The 12,575-nt window shown below is 55.9% G+C and overlaps 6 protein-coding genes across 6 annotated transcripts; 2 read left to right on the top strand and 4 right to left on the bottom strand.

The window, feature by feature from the left end:
* BU26DRAFT_320176 (uncharacterized protein) lies at nucleotides 1-1,326 on the bottom strand. The gene is made up of 3 exons (XM_033822043.1): nucleotides 1,035-1,326; nucleotides 111-981; nucleotides 1-61 (listed from the first exon to the last, which is right to left on the bottom strand). Exons 1-2 carry the CDS (start codon nucleotides 1,214-1,216, stop codon nucleotides 156-158), a joined length of 1,008 nt encoding a protein of 335 aa, XP_033684573.1. The 5' UTR covers nucleotides 1,217-1,326; the 3' UTR covers nucleotides 1-61; nucleotides 111-155.
* A 147-nt stretch (nucleotides 1,327-1,473) lies between these two features.
* On the top strand, nucleotides 1,474-2,101 carry BU26DRAFT_320170 (uncharacterized protein). Its single transcript, XM_033822042.1, has one exon. The coding sequence runs from the start codon at nucleotides 1,536-1,538 to the stop codon at nucleotides 1,911-1,913; it is 378 nt and encodes a 125-aa protein (XP_033684572.1). The 5' UTR covers nucleotides 1,474-1,535; the 3' UTR covers nucleotides 1,914-2,101.
* Nucleotides 2,102-2,462: 361 nt separating this feature from the next.
* Nucleotides 2,463-2,860, bottom strand: BU26DRAFT_320164 (uncharacterized protein). Its single transcript, XM_033822041.1, has one exon. The coding sequence runs from the start codon at nucleotides 2,747-2,749 to the stop codon at nucleotides 2,546-2,548; it is 204 nt and encodes a 67-aa protein (XP_033684571.1). The 5' UTR covers nucleotides 2,750-2,860; the 3' UTR covers nucleotides 2,463-2,545.
* A 112-nt stretch (nucleotides 2,861-2,972) lies between these two features.
* Nucleotides 2,973-8,980, bottom strand: BU26DRAFT_565204 (uncharacterized protein; the record flags this gene model as incomplete). The annotated part of the gene is made up of 4 exons (XM_033833376.1): nucleotides 2,973-3,294; nucleotides 3,344-8,740; nucleotides 8,897-8,923; nucleotides 8,976-8,980. The coding sequence occupies 4 exons, from the start codon at nucleotides 8,978-8,980 to the stop codon at nucleotides 2,973-2,975; spliced, it is 5,751 nt and encodes a 1,916-aa protein (XP_033684570.1).
* Nucleotides 8,981-9,482: 502 nt separating this feature from the next.
* Nucleotides 9,483-10,408, bottom strand: BU26DRAFT_320160 (uncharacterized protein). Its single transcript, XM_033822040.1, has one exon. The coding sequence runs from the start codon at nucleotides 10,035-10,037 to the stop codon at nucleotides 9,492-9,494; it is 546 nt and encodes a 181-aa protein (XP_033684569.1). The 5' UTR covers nucleotides 10,038-10,408; the 3' UTR covers nucleotides 9,483-9,491.
* A 634-nt stretch (nucleotides 10,409-11,042) lies between these two features.
* BU26DRAFT_320158 (uncharacterized protein) lies at nucleotides 11,043-11,641 on the top strand. The gene has a single exon (XM_033822039.1). The coding sequence runs from the start codon at nucleotides 11,150-11,152 to the stop codon at nucleotides 11,633-11,635; it is 486 nt and encodes a 161-aa protein (XP_033684568.1). The 5' UTR covers nucleotides 11,043-11,149; the 3' UTR covers nucleotides 11,636-11,641.
* The last annotated feature ends 934 nt before the right edge of the window (nucleotides 11,642-12,575 follow it).

Genomic DNA, 12,575 nt, shown 5'->3' with positions numbered 1-12,575 from the left:
GTCTCGCTACGATTCGTCGGGATTCATGCCAGCGTCAGCCTGATCTAGATTCTCCGAGGCCCACAGATAGATCAGCAAGAGCGTAAGAGCTTGGGGATATAGCATCTTACCGCAAGTGTGTTAGTATATATGCCGTTATTCCGTGGTCTGGGCATCTAGGGTAGACGCCGCCGCAACGGCGCATTCGCCGCACCCCTAGCCTTCGCTGGAAGAATAAGTCTCCGATCCTGGACTGCGAGTAATTTGTTCCTAGCTCCCGCTGCAGTTGAGGTGTCTTGTGAAATCGTGTAGTGCATATATATTCCCGCGGCTGGAGGGCATGCCAGAGCTCTCACCACGGAGGATCTGCTGAGTCTCGATAGCGCGTTTTCTGATGACGGCGGTAGCGAGTTTGGCGACGTGCGCTTGTCCCAGCGACGAGGACCGCTGTCTACGCTACCGGAGTTGGTCTCGTTATTGACTCGACGTCCATAGTCTGGGCTGTACTGGGCGCTCGGAGCTTCCTCCTGAACTCTTGGAACCTTTTTCTGGACCTCTGGGGCTTCCTCGTCGAAATCGAAGTCGAACCCGTTCAAATCTGAGTCGAAGTTGAAATCCCGAAGATCACCAACACCAAGCCCTGGGAAATCTTCGTGTTCCACCAACGGCAAACGCACGGATATGTCCGATCTAGAACCGTCGTCCCATTGCCCAGCCGTATGATTCCCACGAGGGAACTTCGCCCTGAGGGAGTCCATAGGTGGCGAAGAAGCGCGTCGTTTACTTGCGCGCAACGCAGGAGTTGGATCCTCGTCGCGTTTCCAACCCGGCTCGAGATTCCGGAGTAAAATACCCGGTTCGCGGCTCCCAAAGCTAGGCCCGCTTCTCAGACGGCTGAGATGTTCGGAAGACAGCCGGCCTTTTGCTTCGGTTATAGAAGCAACCACCTCTCGTTGTTTGAACCTCCTCTGCGGCGTTGGGACCAGTTCAATCACGCGCGCCCTGCTAGTTAGCATCGTAAAAAAAGTGGCAGGGACGCGCGCCTCAATACATACTTATGAAAACCAAACATAGATGTCCAGAGCGGGGAGAATCCACGGAGTTCTGCCTCTGCAAGACGACGGAGATACGACTCATCTAGGTCCTTTATGTAGATAAGCCGCCTGTCTGGAACGTAGTCCGTTATGGGCAGTTGGCTGGACTGGCCCAACGTTCGTGGTGGGCGTGTCGAATACATGTAAGACAGCAGTTCCAACCGCGCTATTCTCTTTCAATTCTCCGAGTGCTTGGAACGTAACAAGCAGCCTAACTCGGACATGCGACAAAATTTCGAAGGTTCGTGGACGGTTAAGGCTGAGCTGTTTGACGCGTGCGTGTTAAAGCCACCACCAATTCTACGCTAAGCCAGACATAGTTAGGAAAGCGCTAACCCAAACAAGGCGCCGACCCATGAGGTCCTCTTCTCCCCCGATCAATCCAAACACCTACATCATCAGACACCAATCCCATCCCATCCCATCTCCACTCCTCCAGCCGAAGCCCTCCACGTCGAATATATGCCAATCTGCGTAGGACGCAAAGTGTACTCACATTTTGCTCCTACTAACACTCCACCCGTAAAAAATACATTGCCAAGTGCATTTCCCCCTCACCAAAAACCGCGCACTCCCCCTTGCCACCGCCCAATCACCAAGCCAGCCCAGACCAAACCCCTCAATCAATACAAGCCGCCCCCAGCCGAGCAGGAAGACGCAAATCCAAACGCATCTTACTCATCAATTCACCGCCCTCGTCATCAATCCGCTAACCACATACCACACACACACAGTACCAGCAAAAAAGACTCTATATTCTATACTCTGTATGCAGAAGGGGTAGGTATTATTAAAAGGATTGGCGGTTTAGTACACTGGCGGAAAGGATCCGCGGGTTAGTGGGCAGCACCGGCATCAAGAGACATTGAAAAAAGGGGCCGCATAACCGACCGACCTGCCTCGCTCGAGCATTAGGGCGGGGAGTTTCTCAGATATATCTATATATCGCGGAGGAGCCCTAATACTAAGGTATTCGTTCTTTTGCTACGTAGGACGCGCAAGTGGTGTTAATTAATAAGTATTGTGCATTTCAGTGTAGTTTCGTGTATGAGCACGCATCGCGACAAGAGAACGCGCGGTGAAGAATCTTCCAGCACTCTAATCGATGTGGCTAGAGAGAGAGAGAGATACTAGACGAGACTGATGCACATTATGCACGCTCTCACGGTGTAAAATTCTCCAGATAGAACGACGTGCGCAACAGCTGCCCTGGAGGCCTTCGCGGGTGCGTACAATAGGACAGCTAATCTTACTTACTTGTACGGCGAGCCCTTAGATCCGGAGAATTCCCTACCTAGCGCAAGAGGCACGCATCACATCCTGCTTATCAACGAGCACAGTCAAGCGCAATCGTAATCACAACTAAACCCACAGCCAGCACGCGTAAAATAAGTATATCGCTTTCATTCATCCTCGCTCGCCCTATGTCCGTCAATCCATCCACCTCCCCTTCCCCCCAGCCCTTAAACTACCTAACCCAACGCACTCCAATCCCACCAACTCAACTCAGCACCAACCCACCCGCCCATCACGGCCAGCCAGAGAAGAGAAGAGATGAAATCAGCAGCAATCCCATCCTGCCAACGCCATGCTAAAACAAAAAGTAGCAACTCATGCACGCCGCATCCATATGAACGTGCCGTGTATGCATGCCCTGCCTTGCCACACCATGCCATGCAGCCATTCAAGCAAGAAAAAGCCAACCAACCGATAAACGCCAGACTCGTGTTGCAAATGCAGTGAGTGCAGCACCCAAAGCCGCATCCATCCGTCGATCGAAAGAACAAGTAAGTGTACTCCACCGAAGTGAAGGTGGAAGAAAGAAGCCAGATGCAAATCAACTCCCCAGTTCAGTTCCCGCATTGCCGGAACCAGCGAGGAGGCCGTCGATCGGTAGCATCAACCCTTCATCTTGCCCAAAAACCCCTCCAAATCAAACTCCTCCTCATACTGCCTCTCATCCCACAACTCGCCCAGCTCATCCAGGAAGCCCTTCTTCCCCTTCTCCCTGACCTCGCCGGTGGCATCCACCGCGTTCTCCTCACTGATGCCCGTCCCGCCGTTCTCCACTGCAGAAGGTGGCGGCGGCAAGGCGCCTGGTTCCGCGCTGTCGGCGGACACGTTGAACAGGTCGAGGATCTGGTCTGTTTGCATGGAGCCCAGGCCTGCGTTTTGCTGGTTGACGACGGTGGAGGCGACGTCGATTTTGAAGCGTTGGAGGCTGGGAACACGTTAGCTTTGATAGTTGTAGAAGGCAGGGGCGTACGTACTTCAAAATCTTCTCCTCCAGGGTACCACGCGTGACAATGCGATACACATTAACCACCTTCTTCTGCCCAATGCGATGCGCGCGATCCATAGCCTGGATATCCTTCTGTGGATTCCAATCATGCTCAACGAAGATTACCGTGTCGGCGCCTGTCAAATTGAGGCCCAAGCCGCCCACGCTTGTCGTAAGCAGCAGCACATCATACGACGGATCCGAGTTGAACTTGTTGACGATGTCCTGACGCTTGGTCGCGTCGACGCCGCCGTCGAGGCGCATGAATTGCACGGATGGGAGGAATTTCTCTAGGACCTGGGACTGCACCATGTCGAGCATCTCTTTCATTTGGCAGAAGACGAGGGCGCGGTGCTGTGAGACGGCTTCGGGGAGGTCGCCGTTGGGCATGCGCGTGCTGGGTTCGACGTCGACAGTGCCGATGCCACAGTCTACGAGCAGGTCTTTGAGGGCGCCGAGCTTGGGCGCATGCGCAATGTCCTCGAGCGAGGTGTTGTTCTTCCTCAGGAACTGCTGCGTGGCGTCATACTGCTTGTGCGTCGGCTTGATGACCATCGCGGGCGAGTTGCAGAGCTTCTTCATGTACTGCAATGCCTGGAAGATGTGCTGCTTGCTCTCGCGGTCTGCGCTGCCGGCCTTGGACTGAATCTCCTTGCCTTCTTTCTTGGTGAAGTCTTCGAAGAGCTTGCGCTGCAGGTCGGAGAGGTCGCAATAATAGTTCTGCAGAATCTTTGGTGGCAGATCGTCCAGTACTTCTTCCTTGAGGCGACGCAGTAGGAAGGGAAGAACTTGTTTGTGCAGAGCTTCAATGGCGAGGGCGCCGCGTTCTTGCTCCTTCGAGGAGGATTTGGCGAACCGGGATGCAGCGATGGGCTTTGCGAAGCGCTCCTGGAAGACCTTCTCCGAACCGAGGAAACCTGGCATGAGGAAGTCGAAGAGTGACCACAGCTCAAGGACGTTGTTTTGGATGGGCGTGCCCGAAAGGATCAGGCGATGGTTCGACTGGAAGTTCTTGACTGCCTGGCTCGTCTTCGACTTAGAATTCTTGATCAGATGGCCTTCGTCCAGCACGACGTAGTTCCAGCTCAGCGGCTTCAGGACATCGTTGTCGTTGCGGCAGATATCGTAAGAGGTGATAACAATATCGACGTTGTCAAGCTGGGTCCTGACCTGGCTGCGGATTGGCGGCGAGCCAACATACGCCACAGACGTAAGGAACGGCGCGTACTGCCGGATTTCCTGTTGCCAATGACCGGACAGCGTAGGAGGACAGACGATGAGAGACGGAAGGCGCCTGTAGTACGGATCTTGAGACTTGGCATACTCCTCCGCGCGCATGTGATGGTCGCTTGCGACCATGCACAGAGTCTGCAGCGTCTTCCCGAGGCCCATGTCGTCGCAGAGGATACCGTGCAGGTTGTACCGGTTGAGGAAAGCTAGCCAGTTGACACCGTCTTGCTGATAGTGGCGTAGGGTAGCATTGATGCCAACAGGAATCTCGAAAGGCTCCACCTTCTTCGCGTCCAGCATCTGCGCAACAAATTTGCGCTCCTTCTCACGACCCTTGAGCAACGACTCGGGTAGACCGGGTGGGTCAGGAATACCAGCCTCAAGCGGTACCAGTTTGACGAGAGTGGCGAAGCTGGTCGTGGCGAGCAGACGAACATCGTTATCGGAGTCGCTCATCCGCCCAAGCACAGGAGTGATCAAGAAGATAACGTACGGGAGAATGCTGTCTTCCATGACGTGGATCAGGTGGTAAATGCATTCGATAGCACCTTGTCGAGCATGCACATTGCCAGCGTCGCTGATGGTTGGGAGGACGTTCTCGACTAGCATTGTAATACCTTCCACGGACATGACGCTGCAGATTGTGGCGAAACATTTCGCAGCCACGTAACGAAGAACGTATAGCCGCGATCGCAGAGCCTTGGCGATGAGCGGTAAAAGGTCCTTTACGAAGCCACGGACGTCGGGGTGAAGGCTGCCCACCAAAGCTCGTAGTGTCGACAAGGCATCGACAACCTCCTGGCCAAAAATGCCGTCTTCGTCTGTAATCTCTGCGGGTAGTGTATCCTCGGTAAACGCCTTGCGAATGGGCCGTTCGATGAGATCCTTCAAAATGGGCACCTTTTCGAAAATCTGGCTGGCGAACTTGTGCACGACGTGCTCGAGACCCTCACGCGCGCCCCGCTTAGTAATGCGCGCTGCCTTGGACTCTTCAGCGAACCTGGCCGCATCCGGGTGATCGCGAATATCCTCGTCCTTCTTCAAGGTGAGGATACCCGTGTCAACGTCTGCTTGTCCGTGGAACTCTGGCGTTTCCGCTGTTTCCATGCAGTAGAACTTGACGAGGTTGCCGACAACTTTGTTGACGACACCGGTTCGCTTAGCGTTGACCAGGTGTACGATGTAGCCAGCGACGGCGGCGGCAGAGCGCCTCTGCAGCTCGACGTTCTCCTCTTTCTTGATGCTGTCCATCATCGCTTTGATCGGCGGCGAGGGCTTCTTTGGAGGAGAGTTGAGGGAGATAAGGGCTCCGGCCGCAGCCGCTTTGATGCGAACGTCGCGCTCTTCTTTGATGTCCTTGGCTTCCTGGAGAGTTGTCTCTACTTCTGCCTTGGTGATCTCAAGGTTCGCCTGCGCGACCATACGTGCTGCTGGCGTCATAGCTTTCTTGAGCTTCTCGTAGTGCACATTCAGGATCTTTTCTGCGTCTGCAACAGAGAAGGCATATTGGCTGGCTGCAGGGTCTCCTTGGACAACGACGGCAATGGTAGGAAGATTTTGTACATGGCCGTCCCGGAAGATATTCAGCAGGGCGGTGCACTGCGTCCGCACGATCTGAAGCTTCGGGACCAGGTCCTCATATGCACTAGGCCGCTCTCCTTCCACGACCGGGAGAAGCGCCGCCGCGAACGATTCGGCGAGGGCATCCTTGGCGGTAAGCGACTTGCCAAACTCTTCGATGATCATGGCTGCTGTGAGTTGCGTCGTCGAGTGCGTAGACAGAAGAGGCGGCAGCAGGCTGGGTTTGAATGTCTGCTGCCGTGACTGCTCGGGCCAGATCGCCATTGCTTTACCGAGAGCCTGCGCAGCGGAGATCCTAGACCGGACCATAACTTCGGAACCGACAAGTTCAAGTTCGCCGCCGATCATGGGGCCATCGACATTGTGGGTAGGGGAGGATGTCGATGGAGTCAGCATATCTTTGTCGACGCGTGACTTCTTGCGCTTCTTCTGAGTTGGCTCTCCATTGCTTGGAGACGTAGATTTTCGACTAGACTGGGAGCTTGGAGGAGGTCCAAACACCTGCCCAGATGGGCGAATGAGAAGCGATAGGTCCATGGATATTGGATGCCGAGTGACGCCGATCGGCGTGAGAGATAATGGAATAATAGAACCAAGGATAGGTCCTAGATGCATAGGCAGCTGACTGCTACCGAGCCCATCGATGACGGCGTTCCACAGCTGCAACGAAAGCTTCAACACGCCCTCGTTCCGCTCAAGAAGGATATTCTGGAATATGAGTTGCAAAGCTTTGCTGTCGATCCAGCCTTCGTTGCCTGCGCCCTGTATGTCGAGGAAGGTGATCAAGGCTCGGAGGACAGCTGCGCGAACGCTGGTGATCGTATGCCGGAGGAAGGGGAACAGACGGGGTACCAGCTCGTGGAATGATTGCGAAGAATCGTGCCTCGCGTTTTCTTGCATAGCCTGGAGTACTTGCGGGAAGCTGCAGAGTTTGGCCAGGAGGTCCATGATGAAACCTGTGCTGGCACTGAGGTCATCCTGCAGGCTGGAAAGACACGACCAGACCTGGTTCATGAGCCGTTCGAGAGCCTTGGGGCGCATCTCCACAAACTCTTTGGCGACAGGGATAAGCGTCGCTGCGCTGATGGCGCGAACGTCGTCATCAAAGTCGCCGAGCCCTCTGATGACGGCTTCAAGAACGCCATCCATGAGCGTGCCATCCTCAAGCAGGAGATCGTTGCGCACCGCCACGAGATATCGCAGGCCGATCATGCCACCTTGGCAGACCTGCCATGCGGTGCTTGCAGTATCCTCTTGCATGATCAGACGGTAAAGAACGTTGAACGTGGCGAGCACGTTCTCTCGCGACAAGTGCTGCAGTAATGAGCCCAGCGCCTGTCCAGCGGTCTCTCGAATGGGCGCGACCGCATTATCCGAGGTGTAATCTGCGAACCGGTCGAGCATAAACACGCAGCATATGCGGCATGCCAGGTCGTTCAGCCATCGCTGGTTAAGCTCGTCGTTCTGTGCTCGCGTCTTTCCCTTCAGCCGTCCAGCGCCAGCGCCATGAACGCGAAGGATCTCTCGTAGACCCATAGCGGCTCCATGTCGCACTTCCCAAGCATGGTCGAAGAGCTCTACGCTGAGATATTCGCAGACGCGCTCGAAAGGCCACTCCAACCCGGCCTCCTCCGCCTCTGTCTGAAAAGATGACTTGTCCGGTACCGGCGCGCCTTTGAACTCCTTGACGAACTTCTGGTCGTCGTCACCGCCCTTTCGGTCCAAGGAGAAATAGTCGCTAACACCCTCGTCGCCGTTCTCCTCTTTCGGCTCTTGCTTGACCGGGTAAGGATGTGCGCTTGCCGGAGTCTGGGGATAGTCTGACTGAGAGGCCTTGCGCGGGCCTGGTCCCAGGTCCACAATTTGAACCTTATTCGCTTTGCCCTGGAGATCTTTTTTGGCCTTGCGCTTCAGCGCGTTGAGCTGGCGCTTACTGAGAGCTGGTTGGTCACCGTTCGGAGTGGCCCCGGGCGGCGGAGAAGCACAGGACGCAGACGCGATGCTGTCCGCTCGGGACACTGTCGTATCGATACGGTATGGCGTTCGCACACTAGGGGTCTGCGCCACGATGTCGTTCTCCGTGACCAGGTCGTCCTCAATGTACTCGCCGCCAAGACCAAGACGCGCAGCGAGGCTCTTCTTCTGATGCGCCAGCCGGTCCGCGGGATCCATGGCAGCAAGCTTGTAGTCATACTCCTTGCCTGCACTGCCGAGGAGCTGCTTTCCAAATTTCAGGATGGACGGCAAATCGAGCGTGGCGAGGTCGAGCTGGTCGCCGATGGGCGAGAGGCTGCCATCGCCGTTCTCCTCCTTCTTGACAAGGCCATTGGTCTCGGCTTTCACCTCGGGCTTGAGAGGCTCATCTTCGGCGTTGGGGTCGAACTTGTCGGCGTTGGCGACGATGCCTCCGACAGCCTTGGCAGCAGCGACCCGCGTGTCCCAGCTCTTGGACCGGAGGTACGGGATTACCCGCGTTAGCAGGTTGAATAATTCATCGGGATGTTGTTTCTGGACGTCGGCTAGCTGGTCTGCGGCGGTGTTGCGGATCAATGGCGTGCTGCCGGTCTCGAGCAGCCTTGGCGGGATTAGCGAGGCTCAGATAGCGGAGCGAACAGAACAATGAAAGGGAGGGTAGTCGAGATGCGATTTGCGAAGGCGATGGACGCCGACTCCACAGACACACAACTCGTGGCTGATGGTACAACAGTGCAAAAGAGTCGGGGTGACTTACGTTACGAGACGATCCAATCTCGTGCCACTATGCTCGTTAGCGGGCGTGCCTTGCGCAGATGCATGCGGGGGCGACGTACCTCATTTTGGCGGTTGTGTGTCGGTCGACAGGGCGCGCGACCGGGGTATTATAAATTACGACGAGACGCAGAGCTCCGAGCCATGGGGGCACGCTGCGATGACGCGCACCGGGGCAGCTGCTGTTGGGTCACGTGACGGGGTGTGCTGGCTGACTAAGGGGGAGAGTGTGGCCCCGGGAGTGCTGCTGGTTCGGAGAGGGTGGGCTGCGCGGGTATGTATGAGAATGTGCCTTTATAATTAATTGGGGTCTAGCGACAGGAAAGGCCCTTGGCGCCGCGCACGGACCGTTTCAGGGTGAGCAGGAAAATTCGGCGCGCCGCCTCTGCACGCGCATTCCATCGCCGCGCGGAGCATTTTCATCGCTGTTGCTGCGCGCGCTCGAGGAGATGCCGGCAGATGATGTTTCCTCTGTGCATTTGCGCGTTGTGGTGCTGGGTTGCGACTGCCTGCCTCCAATCTGGACAGGTGGTCACTGCGCCGCGACCCTTTCCGCGCTAGCCCGATCCATCACCGCCTCACTCGCGCCGCCGAACCTGCAGACAGCCGCCCTCCCACTCGTCCACTCCCACTGCAGCCTGCGCGCATTCGGACGTCGCCCTCGAGACGCACCTGGGCAGCGACGTCTTTGAGAATGATCGGTTTGCACGCTGCCGGCGGCGCGACACGTCAGCGCTCGTTCGCGCGACCCCGGACGGCCGACGCTGCACCATATCGCGACGACGACGCCAGGCACCCTTCAACGCAAGCCACTGCCCGCAAGGCTGAAGTCGCGCTTCACCGGCACTGCTGCACTCCCGGCCCAGGCGAGCAGCTGCAAACGGCACCGCTCCTCTGCGCGTCCAGCCATATTGACGGGCTATTGATGGACGGCGACGGCGACGGCGCGTCAAACGCTTCCCGTGCGATGGACGTCGTTGAGGTCTCGGATGCGGGCGGACCCCACGGCATGGTTGCGTAGGCCAGCATCTCGCTTGGCCGCCCACAAGATTAATGATGCCCGTTGATCTACGTGCGGCTGGGACTAGCGCATGCACGCTATTCTTCGACATCACCTCCTCCATCCACCCACCCTATCCATCCCTACACTTTCAATCATTCGCAATCTCTGACTTCAAATGACGTTGCCATGAGCTTGCGCCGCGCACTCACGTAACTGCACCCTCGCAGGCAGTAATGCCCGCCAACTGCATCATGCTCGTCGCTATCGAGCAACAACACCACACTGATCGATATCAGGTCTCGGCGCTCCATGTTGTGCAGTACATACATACTGCGAAGGCGGGACACGGTCCGCAGTCTGGACCATGGTCCGGCTGAGCGCGCCTTTCCGATGTTTCGCTGTGTTCTGTGCGCGCGTTTGCTCAGGAGCTCGCTGTGACGGGCGCACATGACCCTTTGCGGCAAGTTTATCTTACGCCGACGTTGCACACGCCAACCACGGCAGATAATGCTTGAACCCTTACCAGCGCGCTGAGCATGGTACTTCTCCGCGTCGAGTATTGCAAAGTCAGCGTGAAGGCTCTTGCGCCTCACGACCGCGATCCTACTTCGGAGCACCGCGTCCACGCTGTCTACTCGATGCCTTAGTATCAACTTTCCACTAGCAGTGGGTGGCGCACGCTCCAACACGCCTATCACTTGTAGCTTTGAATGAACCCAGATTGCATACCAGGTATTCCATATCCTGAAGTCCTTCAAGGTACCACCCACGCTCTAGCTTAAGTGAACATGCGGGACCCCGAGGGCTTCAACACCATATCCACCAGTCATCCTATCTGAAAATATAGCTCTACAGCCCCGCCGCATGGCGCATCTCTGGTTCCGCTCTTGTTCTCCAGACGTCGTTTTCCAATCGAGCGTTGGCTTCGCCGTTTTGGCAAGAAGTGATGAGCTACTTACAACAGACAAACGTCAGTCCTCAACAACCAGAAGAGACCCGGGGTCCTCCTGCAAAATGTAAGTCGCGTCGAACGCTTCACGGTAAATACAGCTATCACACGTTGTCTGTTCAACCTCTCGGCATCCTCCTTTTCCGCTTCTTCTTGATCCTAGCCGTCCTTTGTTTGAAGTCATCACGTGGCCACGCTATTTATACGCACTATCTTTCTCTTTTAGTCTTCTACAGCGCGAAATCTAGACTGCCCCTTTCCACAAGAACCATCGTTCAACAAGCATGCCGTCAGACTCCAACAAAACCTACCTCTCCTCACTAACAGCGGACATTCCCCCTCCCGCCTACGCTCGCCCCGATCACCCTCTCGAACCAGGAGCCAGTAACGAAGGCGAACCCGCCGTTACCAGATGCAAACGGCCAACTCTCGAGAAGCTCCTCGCGAAGTTAGACCGCCTAGCCGAGCAATCAGACGTCGAGCCCCACGTCAGCGAGCAGACCAAACGCGTCATCGCTTCATACCGGAAGCACTGTATTTTGGCGGAAGCTGCGCGCCAGCAGCTGGAAGGGAGTCATGGGGATGTGTTGGCGGGGATGGGGAAGAGTGCCGCGGAGATGGTGAGGATGGGACGTGTGGATAGCGTTGATGGGGGAGGAAGAAGTGATGAGAGCACAGATGCGGAGATGGCGAGTCTAATGGAGCGAGTGCGAAGGGCACCTTCGGAGGCAGCGAGGAAGCGCGTCAGCGAGGGAGAGAAGGAAAGGTAAAGCACAGCTTCACTATGCGCGGATTGCATTTGATGTGCACGAAGAGGAGCATGAGTGGGCGTATATGAGTATAGCTAACTCAATGGTTCCAAATCTGCAGGCTAGCGATAGCCGTGCACAATAACCCGACCAGGATCTGAAAAGGTGGGGAAATGCCAGACTATCTCCAGCGGAGAGCACGCCCTTCCACGCCCTTGGCTATCAACTTCGTATACAATATCTCCCCCACTCTAACCTAATTAACGAATCTCACAATGAGGCGTCAGCTTCGGGTCGAAAGGACAACTCAGCAGGCAGCCAACGTGCGCCTCCAAGAATGAGCCTCCAGCAAAAAGAAAAGTGCCTTTCCTTTTACAAAAAAAGTACGTCTCCTTCCCAGACTCGAACCCACGACGTCCGGCGAAAACATGATGATAAAAAAGGCAAAAGGCAAAGGGTTAGCTTCAATCCTATCCACATGGATAAGAGCGCCCTGGCGAGCGGTTTGGTATAGCGTGATGGCAGAGTATTCTACTGGCCCCGGTCTCCCAATGCAGAGTGAGTCCTTCAATTATTGAATTATATACATGCATGGTAAGTGAGAGAGGGGTGTGAGGTGAAGGCGCCGACACGCAACCACATGGGCCGCAGCAAATCTAAGACGACGGTAGGCGCGAGGTGGGTTTCCTCTTTTAGTCGCGCGGATTTGGGGAAAGGTGGCGAGTGAGGAAGGAGCACCGGCCCCTTCCTTCCTTGACCGCCGAATGCAAACGGCTCTCACCTCCTCTTAACTCCACTCACCTCTTCACGCCAGTGACCCAGAGAGGCTTTGCCGAATGACGTTCAGGTGTTGGCTCGTGCGTTGAGGGAGAGGCAGGAGTTAAGAAAGTGATAGAGAATGAGGTACTAGCTTAGGACATGAACCAGAGCCCTCGTCGTGATTTGAATGCTAAAGGTATCT

The sequence above is a fragment of the Trematosphaeria pertusa genome, assembly GCF_010094035.1.
Source record: "Trematosphaeria pertusa strain CBS 122368 unplaced genomic scaffold BU26scaffold_7, whole genome shotgun sequence".
Taxonomy (NCBI): domain Eukaryota; kingdom Fungi; phylum Ascomycota; class Dothideomycetes; order Pleosporales; family Trematosphaeriaceae; genus Trematosphaeria; species Trematosphaeria pertusa.
Note: the sequence above shows the minus strand (reverse complement) of the source record. Positions and strands in the feature narration are given on the sequence as shown.

Excerpts from the sequence above, each read along its gene's own strand:
- BU26DRAFT_320160 (XM_033822040.1), bottom strand. The coding sequence starts at position 10,037 with ATGGAGGAGGTGATGTCGAAGAATAGCGTGCATGCGCTAGTCCCAGCC.
- BU26DRAFT_320164 (XM_033822041.1), bottom strand. The coding sequence starts at position 2,749 with ATGGCATGGTGTGGCAAGGCAGGGCATGCATACACGGCACGTTCATAT.
- BU26DRAFT_320158 (XM_033822039.1), top strand. The coding sequence starts at position 11,150 with ATGCCGTCAGACTCCAACAAAACCTACCTCTCCTCACTAACAGCGGAC.
- BU26DRAFT_320176 (XM_033822043.1), bottom strand. The coding sequence starts at position 1,216 with ATGTATTCGACACGCCCACCACGAACGTTGGGCCAGTCCAGCCAACTG. Across the intron at positions 982-1,034 it reads TCTATGTTTGGTTTTCATAA|GGCGCGCGTGATTGAACTGG; the intron begins GTATGTATTGAG and ends GCTAACTAGCAG.
- BU26DRAFT_320170 (XM_033822042.1), top strand. The coding sequence starts at position 1,536 with ATGCCAATCTGCGTAGGACGCAAAGTGTACTCACATTTTGCTCCTACT.